This window comes from Scophthalmus maximus, chromosome 8, assembly GCF_022379125.1.
Source record: "Scophthalmus maximus strain ysfricsl-2021 chromosome 8, ASM2237912v1, whole genome shotgun sequence".
Lineage (NCBI taxonomy): Eukaryota > Metazoa > Chordata > Actinopteri > Pleuronectiformes > Scophthalmidae > Scophthalmus > Scophthalmus maximus.
The window spans coordinates 14,505,666-14,527,609 of record NC_061522.1 but is presented as its reverse complement, the minus strand read 5'-3'; the positions used below and the strand labels follow the sequence as shown (position 1 = coordinate 14,527,609).

General features: G+C 42.4%; 1 protein-coding gene across 4 annotated transcripts in view; it reads right to left on the bottom strand.

The window, feature by feature from the left end:
• Positions 1-21,822, bottom strand: part of evi5l (ecotropic viral integration site 5 like) — a 31,273-nt gene extending 9,451 nt beyond the window's left edge. Inside the window, exons 1-14 of one of the 4 annotated variants that reach the window (XM_047333672.1) lie at positions 21,632-21,822; positions 10,384-10,780; positions 7,424-7,613; positions 6,905-7,129; positions 6,165-6,239; positions 5,788-5,913; positions 5,485-5,628; positions 5,280-5,369; positions 4,233-4,330; positions 3,860-3,920; positions 3,687-3,740; positions 3,192-3,224; positions 2,056-2,196; positions 423-539 (exon numbers count right to left, since the gene is read on the bottom strand). In XM_047333672.1, coding sequence (XP_047189628.1) covers positions 423-539; positions 2,056-2,196; positions 3,192-3,224; positions 3,687-3,740; positions 3,860-3,920; positions 4,233-4,330; positions 5,280-5,369; positions 5,485-5,628; positions 5,788-5,913; positions 6,165-6,239; positions 6,905-7,129; positions 7,424-7,613; positions 10,384-10,625 — 1,596 coding nt within the window. In that variant the 5' untranslated portion in view covers positions 10,626-10,780; positions 21,632-21,822. Of the gene's footprint in view, positions 1-422; positions 540-2,055; positions 2,197-3,191; positions 3,225-3,686; positions 3,741-3,859; positions 3,921-4,232; positions 4,331-5,279; positions 5,370-5,484; positions 5,629-5,787; positions 5,914-6,164; positions 6,240-6,904; positions 7,130-7,423; positions 7,614-10,383; positions 10,781-20,358; positions 20,824-21,631 lie in introns of those variants that run through there. The other 3 variants (XM_047333674.1, XM_035636010.2, XM_047333673.1) reach the window with 3 other exon arrangements.
• Positions 21,823-21,944: the final 122 nt, after the last annotated feature.

Below are 21,944 nucleotides of genomic sequence, written 5' to 3'. Positions count from 1 at the left end.
TTACCATACTAAAGTCTGCTGAGATCATGAAGTAGTTTTATGTTATGATGGCAATATAGGAAAACTTAAGGAGTCAACAAATTTATCATGAAGGGGACATGAATGTCTATATCATTTTTCATGGCAATGTATCAAATAATTGTGAAAGGTTATGGGATCACCAAAGTCGCTTCATGATCCTGAAATAGAGTTTGGAGAAGAGAAGTTAAATAACTGTGTAACTGGAAGACATCCATCAACGACTTAAAACCTTGTGTAACAGAAATATTAAAGGAATCATACTGTACGAGCTAAATTTGACTGAGAAATATTAGCTTTTTCTAGCTGCTGTGTCCTAACACCTCAAAAAGCAAAACCACAAGCATGAAACCTCAAATGTGCCTCTTTCACTTTTGAAAGTGCGTGTTGGTCTGTTAGCCCACCTTCTCCAGGTCGAGCACTTTGTCCTGCATTTCCTTCAGCGCTCCGAGCAGTTCAGCCTCTCGCAGTCGGGACTGCTCCAGCTCGGTCTGCAAACTGCTCACGAACTGCTCTGTGTACTGAGACAAACATCGGCGGTGTTACGATTCACTTGAATCATTCTGTCGGTCTGCTCTCGTGAGACTGTGCTACTGTACAGATATTTACTCACTGAGAACATCTACAACATTGTTTGGTTCAGATTTTATCACATCGTAGTGCGCCGACTACTTGGTGGAGTTTGTCACAACGAGGGGTTCAGGTCAGCTAGAATTACCACAGTGCTTTAATAGGTGTGAATTCTAGAACATGTTGCTCTCTCTCCGTTTCTTCTGCTGACAAATCTAACAGTTGAGGGGGTAGTCACACCTCACCCTGTGTCATTTTTCCCGTGAGAAAATATTTTTATCAATGTGAAAACACATTTTCTGCACACAAAATACATTTGGCGGCTGGCAGCCGGATATCTGCAGTAACACATCTGACACAAGAGTTATTCCTCATTTTTGCGACAAAAAAAATCAAAAGGCCATTCATGTCAACATGCCACTTGATCCTCTGACTGGGATTATCTGCTGCTAGTCTGTTAACGGCAACAATACGATTAAAAAGGCCCATGAATGTCGGGTGATTTCTCTGTTCTGTGACGGATGTTCCCGGCTGTTGGCACGTCTGTAAAGTAGCCCAACTTCAAAATTGCTGCTCAGCAAAAGGAAGTTGGTATCAAGCGACACCCTTGCCCAAATAATGCAGAACGATGTCAGAATATAGAAAGCTACTGTACATTTTCATGTCGCCACATCAAAGTCAAACAACAAAGGTATCGATGTGCGAGCAGCAAAAGGCTGAGTAGGAAAAAAATACTTTCCTACGACGCAAAATAAAAAAGCATAAAATTGGGCAAGTGCATAGTGTGAGTAAAGGAGTCTCGATTTGTCATTTCGGGCATCTCAGTCTCAGTGTCTGTAGCTGTGAGAAATTGGTGCATGATAGATCTGCAATCTGAGAACATATTTAGAATAAGAAAAGAGTATAAAAGTACAATGGATGAATTTTTACTCATCATTTGTCACAGAAAAGTTAATTTTAACTGTACATACATATATACATACAGACCACTGCTCAGACTACCAGTTTATTTAAGTAAGTTTTTTTTACATAACCTACTTATCGTTTCTAATTACTAATACATTCATTACAAACAGATGCTGGTGTAATGCGTGTAGAGAAACAACTGAATGGAATCCCCTGTGTGCTCTTCATAAATCACAAATGACAGTGTGGTCTATATTATAAGAAAATAGATATATTCTCTTGGAACGATGACGAGTATTTACAACATTTTCATCACTGCCGGTGGTCTAGTTGTGATTGATAAGAGCCAAACGGGAAGCGAATGACGGTGACAGCGTCATCGTTTCTTAACGTCGCCCGAACTAAAATATATTAATGTGAATGTAGCCTTCATTTTGTCCTTTTTACAAACTGGGATCAACTGAAAGAGGGTGTGTTATTTGGCACATTTAAAACAGTAGATTCAACAGTGATAAGATTAACTGCTTCCACCTTGCACACAGATCGTCGGTTGGTGTTTACCTTCTGCTGCTGCAGCTCTCTGATGGTGTCCTGTGCCTTCTCGAGGCTCTCGCTGGCTGTGTTGCACTGCTGCCTCACCACCGCCAGCTCTCGCTTGATCACGTAGTTCTCCTCTGCTTCCTGTGCTCTTGTCACCTGACCCTGGAACAGCAGGTCAGAGAAGGAGAGGGGTCATCTGCTGTGGAGTGCAGACTATAAACCAATATACACCAGTGTAGGAAAAAGGGTCAGTCTGGGCATCCAGGGAGTGCAGCGTTGTTATTATATGCTTGAGTGGATTTTTGCTACACGGTACATTGCACATTTTTTAATCCTTAAAGGAATAGTTAAAATTTGCATGAAATAAATGCCTTTGCCTTCATGCCACGAGTTGGCAGAGTAGTCCCGATTGCCTAGTTCTGTCTGAAAACAACAAATCCATCTACAAGCACCACTAAAGGTCACTAATTAATAATATATATCTATTTTGTTGAATCCTTCAAAAATTAAGTGGTAAAAGGCCTGCCCACGACTGTGACCAGCCGGAAAATAGTAAAAACTGCCATTGTAATACCACAATGTGTTGTTTAAATGCACCTGCAGTTGTTTTTTGTCCAAATTAAAAAAACAACATATAACATGTTAATAAATTGATCTTCAAAGGTGTTGGTAGTTTGAATTTGTTGATTATTATTGAATACGTTTAGACAGAGCCAGGCTGAGATAATTGTTTCCTGGCAGCAGCATTATATTTAACATACAGGCATGCGCTTATTCTTATCCAACTCTCAGCACGTATGCAAATAAGCTTTTTTCTCAAAACATGTAATATATAGGATATTTTATTCATATTTTGATAAATTGCAGGCATTTATAATAAAAATTGTTAATCTAAATATGAGTAATAATGAACCTTTACATGCCACATGCAGGGATGGTTCTACTTCATTAAGATATCCATCATGGGCAAATAACTGTACATGCATTCAGGGATCACAAAGACATTATTATCGAGGACTGAGCTGATATACAACATAAACAATATTCCATCATGCATTTTTGTCTGGTAAATTTGAGAAGAGGGACAGAAGCAGTGCAAGAGAGCAGCAAGAGGAGGACAGCAAGGTCTGACAGGAAAGAGGTTTACAGTACTTTACCTGGATCAGTCTGTCTGCCAGAGCAGCACTCTCCTACAGCGCGGAACAAAGGAAAGGAACAGGAGGATGAAAAAGAGAGATGAAGAACGTGAAAGACAGTTGGTACACCGGGGAAGATACACCACGACAAACCCCAAGAGGAAAGTCGAGGGAAAAGAAGGACAGGGATTCAAGAATCAGTTGTTGGGAAACAAATATAGAGAAGTGCAGAGATGATTGTGAAGAAAAAAGAAGCAGCGGTGAGATCACTCAGAAAAAGGTATTTCTCGGAGAAGAAGAATTAAAAATGGCAGTGATTCTCAATGGCAGAGTGCTCAAGCAGAGGGGAACCCCAGCGCACAAGTTTGAACCTGCACCTCACGGTGTTAAACTACCGCTGATTAAAATGTGGAGAGTCCTCTGCTGAGCAATCTGCCTGTTTCCGCCTCAACAATGCAGCGTGAAACTGATTCATATTAGAATTAAGATAAGCGGGAATCAAAGCCCATCTCTTACCTTCTCTAGCGTCTCAATCCTCTGCTTCAGCAGCCGGTTTTCTGTGCGTAATCTCTGAGCAGAGAGAGGGAGAGGTACCGAGGGGTCATTCTTATGGCCCCTTCATTTTCTGTGCCATCCACATCGTGCACACACATACTGTGACATATACACACCCCTGGGCACAAACACACCTTGATCTCAATCTGCTCCTCCATTTCTTTGTTCTTGATTGCGGTGTATTCTTTCTCAAGTCTAGGGGAAAATGAAACAGATTAAGCAACGTTACCTTTTACAACATTATACGGCAAACAAAAATCTTCTTCATTTGGTTGCCGTGCTTTCGGTGATGTGTGAACAAACACAAATTTGAAGAGGATAGAACAGGAAAATGCCTCTTCATGGTGTACAGTACCATCCAATACTTAAAAAAACAACAACCAAACAACGTGCCCCGCTGTAAAAACCTCAGCACTAGTAAAACAGAAATCCAGATCCTCCTGCGCTACACGAAGCCCATCCAGCCTGAGTCGCACTACTTGTCAGCGGATTAATAAGCGCTCTTACTTCTTCATCCTCTTGGGGTTGTATTTGACCTGGTAGGCCCGGAGGATCAGCTTGTCGGGGCAGCTGTCAAACTGGTGGGGGATCACCTTCTGGAAATGCTGGAAGGCCCAGAGGGAAACAGACACGAGATTAGAAAGACTTACAAAGACGCTCATTCATATTTAATAAGGAAGCAGGCAGATACATTTTGGAGGAGCGGACAAGAGCAGCAAAAGACCTATGTGGGCTTTGTGGAGAGTCAGCAGCTGATGCATATTTGGAACTAGGATTTTTGCTCCAACACAGTTTCATAATGATCCGGAAATTGTTAACACTTCTCATCCTAAAATAAAAGATTTGTTTTGAGCCTTTGCTTCATTGTGGAGCTGTGTTCAGCACTGTTGTGCTCTTGAATCGAATTCTGTGGGAAACACTATATTATATTTTATTTACCAGGCAAAACCTACGATTCACTGAATCTGGTCATATGAGTTATAAAATACAGATTCATAAATTGACAGTAAGAGAGAAAATAAATATACTTCATAAGGAGCATATAAGCAAAACAAATACAACAACTGGGAAAAACGTCTACAACCAGAGCTACTGCCTCTATTTCTTTCCTCAGGTTTTGTCTTTAATTAGAGATCAGATAGATTTGTATAATACAAACAAATCAGGACCTAAATAATCTGTTTTGAGTAGTAATAAGGAGCATCAAATGCATTTTCCCCCAATGTTAATTCTCTCCCCCACAACTTTTATCCGGCATCTGCATCCAGACCATAAGAGATACACATAACAAACAAGGGGCTTTACAAACAGTGAAAAAAAAAAATCAACATCATGGCAGTGTTTCACCTTATATAAATACTGTTATATAGCTGATTAATGTCACAGCTTAATCAAATCAGTGCTGGTTTAGATTCTAGACGACTGTGGGTGATTGAAGTCTATTTTTTATTATTTACAGCACATCTATAGTTTAGAAAGTTTGCACACAAAAGGAGACGAGGAGTTTGTGATCCGTGAGTGAATCTGTACAATCTGAAAGTGCAGGCTGCTCACCTGCGACATGCCCTCCATGTCCAGCTGAATGAGGTCCGTCTGGTTGTACTGCAGGATGGCCAAGCCCACACGAAAGATAATCTCTAAACCCTGCAGGTCATAGATTTTTAATATATGAGATTAGCACACCTGAAATCCCTTGGATTGGTAAACTGAATATACACTGTTAAACACAAGAAAAGCATCCTCAGATAATGTTTCCTACCTCATACATGAAAATGTCAAAGATGCGAGTGGCAACAGGCAGAGGGAGGAAGGTGAGGAAAAGAGTGAGGAACCAGGATGAGGCATACATGGACGTGTGGAAACTCTGGGACCGGAAATGGACGTTCAGCTCCGGAAGTTGCTCCTGAGGTGACAGAAGAGCTCACGTCACGAAAATGAACTCAAAAGGGCCAAGTCATAAAAGAAGGTGATGTGCTGGCGATACATATGGTTTACTGCCCCTCTGTGGACAAGTTTCACACTGCAGCCATCATGTTGGTAGACTCTCCTGTTTCCTATTTACCTGTAACAGATACTCAAACTGGTAGATGCAGAGGCCCAGCTCGGCCATGCTGGGTTTGAACAGCTCCCTCAGCCGGTACTCCTGCATCAGACGCACGAAAACACAAAACGCCTCCTCCTCGGGCATCTGGGAGGAGAGGACACGGGGGAGCAAAGGTCTCTCATTATTATAAATTACACACTGTTTATTACACAGTGACGCACGTATTTCACTAATCACTCATTGAGCCTCCAGAGACGATTTAATTGCCTTGCAATTTTCAAAACCCCCGGCACAGAGAAATCTAGTGGGACAGATCCTAATGAACCTCAACGCCTATGTTGAAGTACTGCTTTTTTCCCCCAAAATTCTCTCATTACGGATCATTTGATCATTACCTGCATAAGCAGCAAGCCAACGATGAATGCACTGCCTTGGCAGTAGCCCACCTCTCGATCCACCAGAGAGTACGCCTGGAAAAAAGAAGAAGAAAGAAAGTCACCTGACGTCCTTTCATTTCTGGAGCACCACAGCTTCCAGGAAACTTGACTGTTGGGTAGAAGGTCGACAAAGTTATTTGAGTGATGATCAACAACAAACTTCAACATCTCCTTGTTTCCATACAGATTTTGTAACATGGACAAAATCGCGTCATGTTAACAAGAGGGCCTTCGCCAGCCTCCAGTTGGTATGAGCTCGGGCCCTAATTACAGCCATTCAGATCTTTCAGCAGGGAATGTATCCTCTTTTTATGTTATTGTACATTAAATATGTAGGTTTTGGACAAACAATCTGAAGACCACACGCTGGATTCTGAAAACGTGCGCTGGGCTTTTAAATGCATACTGTCCTTTTATACATCAAAAACCAGAGGAGCAGACAAAAATGCCAGATTTGGCTGTGCATAAACATAATCTGAGCCTCTAGCAGCAACCAAGTCACAGAGTTAATGATGAATGTATACAAATTACCTCTTAAATAACTCACCAACTGAATGAACAAAACAAAACCTAACGTACAGTTGTGTTGCATTCAAAAACATTCATTCCCAGAGACACCAGTCACCTTTTCATGAAGACTAAATATTAAACTGGAAAGTTCAGACCTTGAAGGTGATGAAGGTCGCTGCAGCACTCACCTTCATGACATTGAAGAGGACCTCCTGCCCCAGGCTGTCCTGGCCTTTGAAGAACTCGTGCTCAGGGTAAGTGCGGGCGATGTCCCTGCGGATGAGCTTCTCGCAGGGCGAGGACATCTTCAGCAGCTCAGAGTACTGATTCTTCACCGGCATGTCCGTGGCGTTGCCTAGCAGCTGCCAAACGATGGCACGGAAATGATGAGGGATGCCTTTCCTGATCAACTCCTGCCAGTCAGAGAGGGAGGCAGACAGAGAGCGTGAGAAGGAGTACGGACTAATGCCTGAGGTAATACCTTTGTGTATTTCATGTTATGGTCTAGTTTTTCGTTTCTGCTCTTCTCCTTGTACTTACAGTAATCCGTTTTTTAATTTGCTTTGTTATGCACCAAAAGACCAAAGCCAATTCCTTGTATGTGAAGACCTACTTGGTAATAAACACGATTTCGACTCATTCTTAGGAAAATCCTACAGGTGACAGCATTAATCTCTCATTGTCCATCTCTAGTCCCTGCTCCACACCTTCAGGAGTTTGTCCTTCTTGCGTCTCCACTCCTCCCACTCGTTGACGATGCGACCCCACAGGATCCAGGTGTCCTCCTCCAGGTGTGACAGGTTGGAGGAGGCTGAGGAGCTGGAAACCAGCGAGGAGCCACTGTTGCGCCGTGAGCCACTCATCGACCGCATGGACTTGGAATCGGCCTCCAGCAACCTACATGAAGAGAAAGATTATAAGGATGAGACGATCATATTAGAATTAATCATTTCTGATGGAAAAGACACACCGAACACGTTTGTCGTAGAAGATGGTTCATCCACACCGGAGAGTGACAGGGAAGCTGAGACGAGTTATGGCAGACAGATGTGACATTGAGGCAGACTGTGACATTGTGAGGATCAGTACGGTTTGTGCACAAGCTCTCAGAGAAAAACACGGAGCCTCAGGGCTTGTTGCCTCAGAGGCTGAAGGATGACGATGTTACACACACACTGCTGGATTGGTTCCAGTAACCTGACTATAAAAAGCTTTAATTGCCAAAAAAAGATCACAAAATGCCTTTGAACAGAAGGTCAGACTAATGGGAGTTTGGCATAGAACCGCTACAACTGGATGTTTAGCAAGCACAAACAACACAAATAAAAAGGTACTGTGAACAAAAGGATAGTTGAATGTTTTTTGAAAATATTCCAGTGGACAAGTCAGTTTAAAATACAGCAGAAAATAATGTAAAAGACGATCTTTAATGCAAAAACACTTTCACTTGGTCCACAAAGACTGTAAAGATGTTTTCGGACATGAACTGTGGGAAAATGTCCAGGCAGTTCCGGACCGTTCCCCCGGGGTTCATTTGTGAAAACGGCTTGCCGCAGGAGATTGCCAGAGTCTGAATGTTTCACGACGGCTTTCAGAGCATCTAGGCAAGCGGTGGCGCTGTGAACCTTCCACAGATTTTCCTGCTGTGTTCTCACATGGGCTGACACGGAACATTTTCAGGAAATTTTACTAGAGTAATTGCAGGAAAAGTTATGGAAAAATGTCTGGAGCAACATTTGCAGATTTGGACATTGAGGTGGTCGGAGTATCTGCGGGTCAGCTGAGATTGGTCAGTGTGGGCCCGAAAAATTACTAACTATTATTTTTAAACCAAAATCTTTGAACAGATTAAACAAACACGGTAAAATGTACTTATCTGTGAACTACTACTTAAATTTCTTTGATCTGTGGACAGAATTCTTCCCAATTTCCACTCTTAATGTTAAGTTAAGCTAATATGAGATTCCCTCCTAAGGCTCAGAAAGAAGCTAAATGCTGACCATTTTTTCCCTTTGTTTTCCTCTGAGTCTGGAGCAGCAGGACAGTGGGAAGTGGAGATGATGTGATTAAAGAGAAAGCTCTTTACACCCGAGGGTTCGGTCACAGTTTGACCCCAAATGTCTGATTCCTTTACATCACTTGACTCCTACGTCCTGGCGTCTGACCCCTCTGCTCAAACATGTGATGGAGAATTTTACGGCATGCATGTGTCTCCTTGAATTTAAAAAAAAATCACGCCAGTATTTCTATTGAAAGTTATTCACTCATGTCCCTGCTAGGGTTAATGAAATCTAATCAAAACAAAATGCTTTTTTTCCTGCCATTTCAGGTGATTATGTATGACAAATTTGTAATTACTCACATTTCCCATGGATAATCTGGTGACTTTAGCTGAGTGGGATTAAACCTACCTATTTAGCTCATACAGGGATTAAACCTGACCCATTAATATTGAGCTTTTTTTTCTCCAAACATTGGTGTGAAACAAGGTGATTACATTTTCAGAAATCACCCCTGAGGAAATGCATCTTGAAACGATTAAACAAAGAGCTTCTTGAAAGAATATAGATTATAGAATATGGAATTTGTGCAGGCCAAAAATAAAGATGCTGTCATCCACAAATATCTTTAAATTTGAAGAAACTTTTAGAGGTGAGTTTCCTTCTATAGTTAGCAAGCTAATGTTGCAGATGTGGGATGGCTTTACCTCGGGTTTTTACTTGCTTGAACTTAGTTTCATTCAATGTCACTGCAGTGATCATTTTCATCTGCCAGGATAATGGTAGAATACCCCCCAGGGGTATGTTCAGTAATATTCTCTTTATATTCATCAAGGTTTTTCATAAAATTATTTGAAGACAGTAAAATCAGTGGTTGCCATGTACATCACAATATTTGTCTTTTATCACAGAAATGTTCTCTTCATGTGATCAAGACACACATGTCGATGTAACTGGCTGAAACAGCCGTATAGTTCTCTGATAAACTGTTGTCATTTTGTTGTATATCCCATTTTGAAATTCGAACTACTGCCTCATAAATCATCTAATTAACTTGTTGCTGTTTTCATGCTACTGTCAACTCTCATTATTTTCTGCACTTACTCTTTCACAGCTGCACTCAAACTTTCGGTGCACTTTTAACTTGACCTATTTGTCCATTCTTTCATTTATATTCTTGAGTTGACATTCATTAATATTTGGTCAAGCTATATTGAAGCATTAAGTAGCTCTGGTTCTCTTTTCCTGCTCACGTTTTGATGGTTTTGTTCCCCAGTGATTCCCCCATATTGAATTGAAGTGTTTTATTCAACCTACTGTACAGGATAAAACTGTGCTGAGGTGACACTTTTAAAAATTGTTAAAAACTTCATATTACATAATGTAAGTATTTGCCAAGATGGATTTAGAAAAATTTGGGTTCAAACTAAATCTGAATCCAAAATCATATTGCTTCATAAATTACTGCTCAAGTTTAAGAAGTGGATTAGTATGCTGCATTTGTGGCCTGCGGGAATGGAAAGCTTCACAAGTGTAATGACAGCAGCTTGGCGAAGGGTCAACTGACTGAAGCTGCTACTGTACAACTGAAGTCCCGGCCTCGCTCAAGTCATAGTGACACTGTAATAACTGTTTTGTTTTCACACAACATGCGCAGCTCGCCTCACCTGTTCTGTTCCTCCAGTTTGGCCAGCAGCTCCAGCTCATCAGGACTCAGGTTCTCCGAGTCCGCAGGAGAGACCGCTGGCGCTGACAGCGCTGCATCGTGGGAAGATGAGTCCGGGCTGAGCACTGGGCTGCCTGTTGACGGCGGGTCTGGGTCCATGCCGGGAGGGGAAGACGGGCACTCTAGCTGAGGCAGAGCCCCACCAGAGCCCTCTCTTTCCGGGCTGCTGCAGAGTATAGACATGGCGGTGATGGTGGAGTGGGATGGGGGAAGCAGTTACGGGTGTGATAGGAGGGTCTCCTGGTCTTGCTGTTGGTCTCACTCCTCAGTCAGCCTTGCTGTCACCTGACTGGCCACCTGGCCGGCTGTGGAGCCAATACGATCAGAGCTCTTCAAACCTGTGATGGATGCAGAAAAAAGCTCAATGAAAACGACTGACAACAGATGAGCAAAGAAAATGGATCAAAGCAGGAGTTCACGTTATTCAAGTGTCCACAAGTTGTGCGAAACTTACAGCAACATGACATGTCTTGTTACCCTGAATATCTGAAAAATAACCTCTCTAAAAAAAGACAACTGCTGAGCACCGTATGACATTTTTAGAACATAACTAAGTTTTACAAATCCTTTTTAACAAACACGAAACAGCTTCACTTCAAGAAGGTAACGGAATTATTATTGTTGTACTGTATAGACAACACCTTGTCAACTGAATGAGTGTAAAGCAATCAAACAGATGAACAAATACACGAGACTGTCATCAACCCCATGTACAAAACCACTGGCTAAACGGACCGAAGACACAAACCAGTCATACTGCTAAAATGTAGGTTAAGGTGCCAATAACGCCGCTCCACACCCATGGCTCACATAACTGCTTTGAAGGAGTGGACCTTAGTCACTGTAATGACATCACTCTGACAGCGAGCATTATGGTCCGTCACAGCTGCCCAGCGATGTCTCACGCTGCTGATGTGACCTACAGTCATACTCATAACTTCTGTGTTACATTACTTTCTCCACCGTGAAGAGAAGACGGAGAACTAACCTGTCAGTAGGCCTGTCACGATCACTACTTTTTGTTGCACAATATATTGTCCGAGAAATTATTGCGATACACAATATAATCGTCATTTTTTGATACTGAATCATATGAGCTTGCAGTAAAGGCCTATTGGTCGTTGCGAGTGCAAGACCTACAATTTGTTGCTGCTGAGAGAAATTTTATCCAAAGTTTAGACTTGCGTTTAGGCCTCAGACAAAACAGGCAATTTGAAGACATTGCGCCTTTAGAAATAGAAAAATACGAAGAAATCCATATTTTCTGACATTTTATCGACCAAACCAGTAATTGTTTCATCATACGACGATAACAGACGAGAGGATAGAAGCAGCCAGACTTTCTGGACTGTTGTTGACGTTCATTCTCATGTCTACAAACATGCATGTTGACACAATGCCTGTTATTGAGGTCAATAAAAATGATTGCGTTCATTCATGAATCACACGATAAATCGATAAGGTATTTATCGTGACAGGTAGGCCTGTGGGCACTTATCACTTTTGACCTGATACTAATTTATTCAATTCATGTCACACGTGTCACCTCAGTCACGCACCTGTGGGATATATGTGGACATATTCAGACATTGGGGTGACAAAATTACAACAAACAGCTGGAGAATTTCTTATTAAAGTCAGACCAATTAAATAAATCAGATGAGTGATTTAGTTTTTGAGTTCAGAGGGATAAAGGCAGCTTTTAACTGTTCTTCTCATGGAAACGCAGGTGTAATTTCACAGCAGGGAGAAAAAAAACCTACTCAGCCATTCATTGTGAACAAATTCTTGCTTGATCGGGGTTTTTTATAAATTGTATTTGAGAAATATCCTGTGGTTACCTTCACTGTGTGTAAGAGAGTTCAGGGCATTTGTGTCTTTAGTGCAACATTCAACTTGCTAATGTGAGACAGCACATCGAGGCCATGTGCTTTGCCGACATACATCATTTTCATCTTCTTTTACAAATACACGCATTGAAACTGACAAAAGGGACAGCGTCAAGATTTCACACACAACAAAATAAAACCAGCACATCCATATTACTGTACAGCAGTTGGGAAAGCGTCTTACCAGACACGAAACTGACAAGAAAACAGGGATGAAGACACATTGCACATGCATGCATGCACACAAGCACATGCACACACGCATGAATGCACAAGAACAATACAGTTAATAGATCAACATACACCAAAATCACACTGCCCTTGTATTAGGAAACAGCAAAAACAATGCACTGAAGAATTGATTTCTGCCACGTAAACAACCATCAAGGCGGAGAGGAACAGTCACCAGCCTGTTTAATATGACCCAGACATACACATCAAAACACGGGGAGCAGAACCGTGGCCGGGAGCGGAGCATAATGCCAGTGTGAACGGGGATCACACTGCATGGAGAAAGAGACAAGGAGCACATTCATGCACAGAAACCAGCCCGATCAAAAGAGCCATTAACAGGCCAATGAGACCAAATCGCATTTGTAAAAAGAACTTGGTCAGAAGACAGTTATAAAATAAACCGTCATAATACGGGCCGATAATCAAACTGATCTTCGAAATTACAGCTGTTACTAACTCCATACTGATTTGAAAGTCACCTGGCAGATGAGGCGAGCCTCAGGCCGTCGCGCCTCTGGCTTGTCAATCATACATTGGCCTTGATCCCAGCAGTGAGCTCGAGGTGATCCATTATTGACAACATTAATAACTGGACTAGACGCGATTTTTTTTTTAGGATCTCAACATCAGCGACATGTGTTCTCACAGTGCTTGTGCAAAGTATAAATATCATATCTAAATATTGTCTGTTACACTATCATAATAACTGTCGTCATTTTATTGCCCAGCAACAGGCGCGCACGGTAAAAAAAAATGTCACGAGCCAGACGGAGAGAAACAAGGGATGTGGCAAGTGAGGAAATGTCAGAGAAGATGAAGCAGATGGGATTATAGCATTACAAAGCTATAAACCATACAAGAGGAAATTTCATGGAAAGTGGATCTAACTCATTCTGTTTAATACAGAACTAAACTTGCTCTGGTTTCAAGTAACTTAGAGTGATTTCCAATGTACACACCAAGAATCGAGTGGTTTTCCGTGTGGAAAGTAGCAGTAAAAATCCCTCCCCTATCGACTCGGCCCTGCCAGCGAAGCTCCCATGGGGGAAAAAGACCACTGTAATAGATGTTGACATACCCTGTTTCAGTCTGGAACAAGATCGACCAAAATGACAAACCAACATTAGTGATCAAGGCGCCATGCAGCTCCTATGGCTAAACAAGGTTAACCTTTAAAAAAGAAAAGTGCAAAAAACGAACAATTCAAGAAAAAAATAATCTTGTGAAGCGTCATCGTCGATGGGATGACGGCACAGAAGAAGAGCTGTGTCACTGTGGTCATTAAAGGTGTGAGTCATGCAGGACTACAGAAGAGTGGTTCTAAAGAGGGATTTTTTTTTTTCTCTCTCTCTGTCACGCACGCACACACACGCACATACGTTAATGGTCGTGGCTATTGCTCTCTGTATGACATCAGGCTCGCTCTAATGTCACTGTGTACTTGGAGGAAACTGCAGAGGACTGAGGGAGAAGGGCTGATGGGGGTTAGTTGTAATTCACTTATATTTGTGTTTCTGAGCATGTTTAGTGCGCGTGTGCACAACATGAAGGGTTACTACAGTGTTTAACAAGTTCACTGGCATGCACTGAAAGCTCCATGTGTCCACGTTTATTTATTCTTTAAGATCCAACTCACGGTGCTGCGTGTCAGCGTGTGACACATGAAGGGAGTTTTGCGGCAAGATAGATGGACACGTGCGTGTATGTCACCATATAGCACGATGCACAATTATGGTATTGTGCACAATCCATGCCTGAACACATCCTTCCCGAGGTCTCGCTGTCTCCACATAAACAAACACTGCTATTGTTTCCCCTGACCTCGCTCCACACGTGTACACACGCACACGCACACACACACACACACACACACACACACACACACACACACACACACACACACGTGTCCCCTTTGCCCCCCTCCGTGTTTTGAATGTTGCATCCATGGGGTTTGCCTGCTGAATGTGTCTAATTTACAAAATACTATTCTTCACTGGTGTAAAGACGCTTGTTGGGGTGCCCATCTGGGCCCCCTGATGTGAAGAGTGAGCTGGCCTTGGGGCGATAGAAATAAGAAGGATTATTAAAAAAAAGCAAATCCCCCTTTGATCTGTGAAGACCAACTAATAGGGAGATCCACCCATATTTTCCCCGCTTGCAAATAAGTATAGACACATAGTAATATTTCATGCTCAGACATTTGGTGTAAATGATTTCCCCTGTGGCCTGGAAAAACACAGTCACACAAAAATGTAAAAACCTGACCAGCATTTTAGAAAGGAAAACAGAAAAAAAATCTGCTTGTTCTCACTGACACCCCCCCCCCACCCGACCTCGCTGCTCCTCCATCTGTGTGTGTGTGTGTGTGTGTGTGTGTGTGTGTGTGTGTGTGTGTGTGTGTGTGTGTGTGTGAGAGTGAGAGTGAGAGTGTGTGTGTGTGTGTGTGTGTCTTGCCCCGGCGGCCTTTCAGCCCTGACGTCAAGGGCAACTACTTTGTTAATCTGTAGCTGCTAACCTCCCTGTTGTTCCAACTCATGATCTCATGTTTGGTTACCGACACGTGGACTCTCTTCATTCCATCTCGTGTACCCACTGTCCTTGTGACGGCTGCCGGATTCTACACTGCTCAAAGAATCCCCTTGTAAAGGAGAGACAGAATTTTTGTTTTCATGATATTGCTGCTCAAAGCTCCCTCTTTGTTTGCGAGAGCCATAACTGGAATGATAATGACTATTTGCTAAAACCGATGCAATGATGCTGACATATTGACATGTTAAACACACCCCACATATAGAGGACAGGGGCGACGTTGTGTGAAATGGACCCCGATCAAGTTGTGTATGATGAAAGCTTTTACAGCATCTGTCCGACAGTAGTGGAAAATGCATTTACTCATTTACTGTACTTAGGTATCAACTTTGATGTTCTTGTTCTACTCAATATTTCTACTCCAGAGGAAATACTCTTTTTACTTTTTACTCCACTACACTCATTGACAATGTATTAGTTACATTTTACAAACAAATCATATGATTACTTTATAAAATATTATGCATTGTACTCAGATGAGAACATTTAACATTTTACCAACTCCATCAATAAAAGTACTGTTTATATACTAATGCATTAATAATAATGATGATGATAATCCAACCATATTATGAGATAATATTGAAACGGGCCATTCTGAATTATGAGCAATGTACCTTTACTTTTTATACTTCTACATTTTTAATGCAACACTATTAACACGTAATGTAGTGTTTTCATATTGTGGTATTGTTTTTTTTGATACTCAAGTAAATGATTTGTGCACTTAACCGATGCTGCTCCAGTTATTCTTTAGTGAATTTCATGATCATGTCTCTGTGTGTGCTGCGACTGGTCACCGATTAACCCGGACAACATCAACCTACCAGCATCTTCGTCACAGTAATGACAGTCTGTTCCACAAACGGCCCTCATGCACAAGCTGCACTGCATAATAAATTATTGAGATGTAATTACCGACTCTGATATGTTCGTGCCCTGCAGCAGATGTTTTGTAGGATTTTTCTAATAAGAACTTGCCGTGACATTGAGCCTGAATGAGGAGGAGACACAATCGGAGCAAGGAATATTTTGGAGATATTTTTCCTTCAATCGACTGACCGCTCTACATGACTAATGCTTTCCTGCTCTAAATTTAGTTAGTATCCTTCTCCAGATGAGTGGGAGGAAGTTGTCCATATTTTTTTTTCTCCCCAGAACAGACAACTATTTAGTGGCTTTTCTGCCACTAAATAGTCAGTGCATTACCACCAATACTGGTCAGATTATTACAACTAAAAAAAATCATGATAAGACAGACAGCAGCATCCACTAATCCACTCACGTGGTAAATCTCAAAACTGGATGACGTGAGAGTGCCATGCTACAAACTTGGTGCCACCACAGGCACTTAGCCATGGCTAAATGTGATGCTGAAGCAATAACTGACAGTAGTTTTGCTGCTGCATTAATTATGTCCTCTTTTAATTTCATATGTTCCCTGTAGCGCCTTCACGAACAGTGATCAGTAGGGGAGCAGCTGTTTCATCATCCGCTCTGACTATAAACATCTGTCGTTAGCCTTAGAAAAACATCTTCTTGTAATTCATAACTAGCCTGCAAGGAATATGAGAAAACTGTTCTGTCAGTAAAATGATATACGCGCAGGTGTTCACAGAGACTACACCGAAGTATTTAGATCGGTTTCAGTTTGAAACCAGAAAAATATACAAAATAACATATAACAAAATATTCGTGGCCTTACTTTATTCAGACATCTATGAAGCAAAAAGAAAACCTCATTTGTAAATAAACCAAACGGAATACATTTAATGAGGCAGCAGACATTTGTCCCCCCCTAGTGGTTCCAGGTGGTATTATTGTTTGGTCAATGTCGTAAAGATGCTGCAGTAGCAAGACGCCGGTAAGGACGCTGGTACTTTTCCTCAAAGCTTCTGAGGATGTTGTCAACACCATTTTGGAGATAACAGAGGAGAAGAAAAAAGTATGTACACTAAAGCTATTACTTAGTTTTTGTGCTAGCGGCAGCGTTAGCATCATGGCTAACTCAATGCCAGCTGATTGGCTACTGTCCAAAGCATAAAAAAACTGTAAAAAAAATCCCAATTTGAACAAATCACCTCAAAGCACAGTCAGGCACACCGTTCGCTCAGGTTCACCGTGTGAAGGAAACATCATTTCATAATGGCCGTATGTATATTTCTGCCTCATTATTTGAACATCATTTGCATGTTGGTATATATCCAAAATGCAGCAATGAGATCTGGTTCCAGTCTGTGCCAAATCAGCAGGGTTACACAGATCCAGTTTCAAATCTGCAGCCCACGAGAACAATAGGTTAGAGGGAGGAGTGCTGTGACGGAGCCGCAGAAAGCTTGAACCGTGGCAGCCAGGTCATCAAGCTGCTCCCTGTTTCCATGTGTCAGCAAAGAAGATGAAGTGCAGCGCCGTGCAGAGGCCGGGCCGGCACCAACACAGACCACCAGCAAGCCAGCCAGGCAAGACAAGCATGGGGCTGAGGCAGATGATATTCAGGGCTTAATAGGGTCAAGACTTTGTTTTAAAAATCCAGCCCATCAAATCCTTACTCTGACCACCTTTCCTGTGGATGGTGTTATTTAGCAAACACTGAAACGGGCAAGAAATTTAGAAAAATAGGAAAAAAAAAGGGGGGGATACATTTTTAACTCTGATGTTAACAATTTTGGAGGTGAAAGAATGAATAATTTAATTGATTAGTCGATTGAGAGCTAATCACAGACAAATTTGATTAGTTGTTTAAATTACTCGCAGGGGGGAAAATGGTTGCGGGTTCTTCTATGTAAATATTTGCTTCTATGATAGTAAATGTGACGGTTTAGTTGACCAAACATTGAGTTGATTTCATTGATAAAATAATCTGCAGATTATCACTGACAATGGCAGCTGTGGCTTTATGTCATTTTCATAATTTGGCATTTTTGACAAGGGGATCATTCATAGACTCTGCCCGAGTAAAACAGTAAGACCTCACAAGAGAAAACCTCAAGTCACTCCTTGAGGGGAACGTTGCACCTCAGACACTGAAACAGGAAAAGCATCTGAGTTGATCAATAGATTAGTTGATTGACAGGAAATTAACTGGCAACTGTTTTGATTAAGTCACTTAATCATTTTCAGTAATCCTTTCAAAGAAAAAAAATCTCTGGTTCCAGCTCCTCAAACACGGATTGATATTTTGTTACTTTTCTTGATCTACAATAATAAAATTAATATTGCCTTTTTTTGGCTGTTAGTCAGACAAAAGTAGATATTTTCAGATATCACCTTGGGCTTTAGGAAATAAAACTTTAGAAAATAATCGACATATTAATCTAAAATGAAAATAATCAGTAGTTATGGCCCTACAGGCAACAATGTGTTGCAACGTGTAAATAAACCTGGACAGCAGCGAGCGGACAAACGGCTCAAAACAGGAAGAAGGCTCTGAGATGAAATCCCTCCTCCTGTTCCTGCTACAGGCTGCACACACATACATGGCACACACTCACAAACACACAAGCGTAGTCACAACTCTGAGACTGTTTATCTTGACAACACTGTCCAGACTACAGAGCCTGTTCGCTTAACACTGTCAAACAACACAGATAAATAATGTGGCGGGGTAGAAGAAGTGCATTAGGAAAGGTTAGCAGGGATAAACTGGGGTGTCCAGGCATACAGAGGTAAAGTGCAGTCTTGTGTGTGTGTGTGTGTGTGTGAGTGCGATCAGATTAAGAAGTTTCCATGCTGAGGCACCTTAAAAACAAGGTCACCAGGATGTGAGAATCAGATACCTGTTTTCTTGGTGGTGAAACGTGTTAGACGTCATTTGCATGGTGAGTGGTTTCCACAGATAATCATTGTATCTCATGCGGAGATTTGATGAACCCATTACTCAGGGGTACATGTCTTTAGTCATGGGGTGTTTAAGCCATAATTACAATCAACAGAGTGAGATAATTAAATCCTTCAATACTCCCCCTCTGAAGAAAAAAGAAAAGAAAAGCTAAGGCCTGTTGGAACCCCTTTATTTTCTGACTAGTCAGCAGTAATCCTTCGACATCATAGCCCAAAGAACATGTCGGTTCCCTACTTTTTATCCCACTTGGGAGGTAAAAACGATATGTGCCTGTGGCCTAGATTTAAACCAAGGTGTCAATTCACTCAGTCCTGGTGGTTTTGGTCCTCAGGGTTTAAGAGTAGTACCGCTTCGCCGTGTTTAAAAGCTATGCATGTTCAAAAGGATTTACCTGTAAATCCCTCTCTCTTTAGATGGGATACAGCAAAACAAATTAAAATCAAATCAACAGCTGGATTTGGGATCAATACGAAAAATTGAAAACCATTGATTTAAATGACAATTGTATATCCAAGGTGACTGATGAACGGGCAGGTAAGGGGCTCAGTGTATATATGGTGCTCAACAAACATCTGGAAGGACACACACACACACACACACACACACACACACACACACACACACACACACACACACACACACACAACATAGCAGCCATCCATCTACAGCCATGTCTGAAAGACGAGAGTCACTCCTGTAATCCTTTGTCCTGTACTCGCATATACTTGAAGAGCCTTTAATCCTATTGACTGGGTTTGTTTGGACATGACAGCTCATTATCCCGGTCAGACCCGGCCTCATCCTCCTCGTCCTCATCCTCCTCCTCATCCTCCTGATGCTGCTGCTGCTGCTGCTGCTGCTGCTGGAGGAGGAGGATGCCTGAACAACAGGCCTACATGCTCTGCAGTCGACTCATGGCTCGGCTGGATCAACATCTGTGGCCAAAAAAATGACCCCCCCCCCCCCCCTCTCTCTCTCTCTTTCTCTGCGGCAGCATAAATGTCCCACGATTGTGTAACGACATTAATCAAAATGAGAGCGGAACGCTGAGGAAACATCAGGCGGCAGCGCGCTAATTCCATAGCAACAGATACAGGCTAATGAATGGGCCGCGTCTCCGTTGGCATGCTGCACGGTGGAATTTTACACTGAGGTAGACGGAGCAGACGGATGAAGCTGCTGCTGCTGATGATGATGATGATGATGGTGATGGGGCTTCAACGACCACGACCCCCTTTAATATGTGGGCCTGATACTCACTAATTAGCTCGCGGGTCCGTCAATGGGCTCCACGCGGCAACATTGATATAACGTTTTCAAAATAAACACCAGAAATAAGCAGATGAAAACGCCGAACGCTCACCTGGACTCCTTTTCCATAATCGCAGCGGTGCGTCCTGTCGTCGCTCCCACACCAGTCCGTCGTCAAACGTCAAACGTGCGCGAGCAGCTAATTAACACATTTTGATGGACCGCCGAGCCGAGGACAGACACGGAGAGGCAGTCCGACACGGTGCCATCCTCCAGCCGCCGCCGCCGCCGCTCAACCGGGAGGCAGCGCCGCGTCGCCCCGCTGCTCGCGGTGGAGGCTCGGGTGCGTGGGGTTGGTTCAGAGGCGGAAAAGGTTTCTGGAGACGTCCGCTAAAATAAGCATGACAGCCGCGCGGTGTAGCCTAGCCTGCGGTTCAACGGGGCTGTGGTAGAGCCTATAAACGGCAGCATCAATCATTACGAGGGCATCACACAGAATGGCTGGCGTTCCGTGCGTTCCGTGGAGCACGAGGTCGGGCGAGCCAATGGTGTCGCGGCGTGAGATGTGATCGGCGTGTCGTCGACCAATGGCCTGCCCGGACCGCGGGAATCCTTCCAGAGGGACAACAGGGAGAGCCAATGGGTGCGGAGCTTTATTCTGCGGGGAGGCGGAACCTGCACCTGTGATACAGCGGCGTATAGGCTTAAACAGATTTATCTATGTACTGCAACTAAAGTATTGATTATGTAATAGAGTTTTATATGTAATACGTTAAGCCAGTTTCTTGTTGTTGGACTGATTATACAACAGTAACCAACTGTAGTCTTGTCATAACTACAAGCGTGTTTCTTTATTGGTGTGATTGCTTAAAGAAAGAAAAGAAAAAAATTGTTAATGCCAAATTTTTTATTTAATTTAGCTTTGTTATAGTCAATGATAACCTAAACTGGAAGCGCACTGTTTGTGTGATTACTTCCACTGCCAGCAGGGGGAGACAAAAGTTCCACACTGCAGGTTTTATTGGCAACATATTTTTTTCCTCTGATAGCCTTGTTTGCTGTCTGAGACTGTTTTTCAGAAATAAAACGGCAATTGGAATATGTTCACTTTGGCTTCAGGGAATAATTACGGGGAGTTGAAGTGGAGTTTTCTGTCTTAGCTGCCGGGCGTCTCCTATAAATCTTGACAAAACAAAAAACCTCTTCAGTAAAGAGCCCATGGCCATCACTAACACAAATGTTGCTTATTTTTGAGCAATATCTTTATTTTATTTTTTAAATGAACAAGGTAACAAACAGGGCTATGATAACACATAATTACTCACATACAGTAGGTCCCAAATGAACTAGTTCCCTGAATAAAAGAGAGACATGGAAAAACCTACCTGTGCGGCTTCGATACCAGTGCTGACAATAGTAGAACACATCCCCCTCTCCTGCAGTAGTGTATGAGGTGCAGGAGGATTTAATTGCAGGAGATGAGATGCTGCAGACAACCTATGGAGTTGAAGCAGAGCTGTTCACTTGCTGACATACAGCAACAGGAGGCTGAAAAGAGGAGGAACATAAACAAGGGGCATGGCAGAAAGAGTGGACAACATGGATGATTAATAGAGAGAGATGTTATCACTTAAGCTTGTTTGCATACATACATACATACATACATACGTGCATACATAGATATAAAAGGGCATGTGG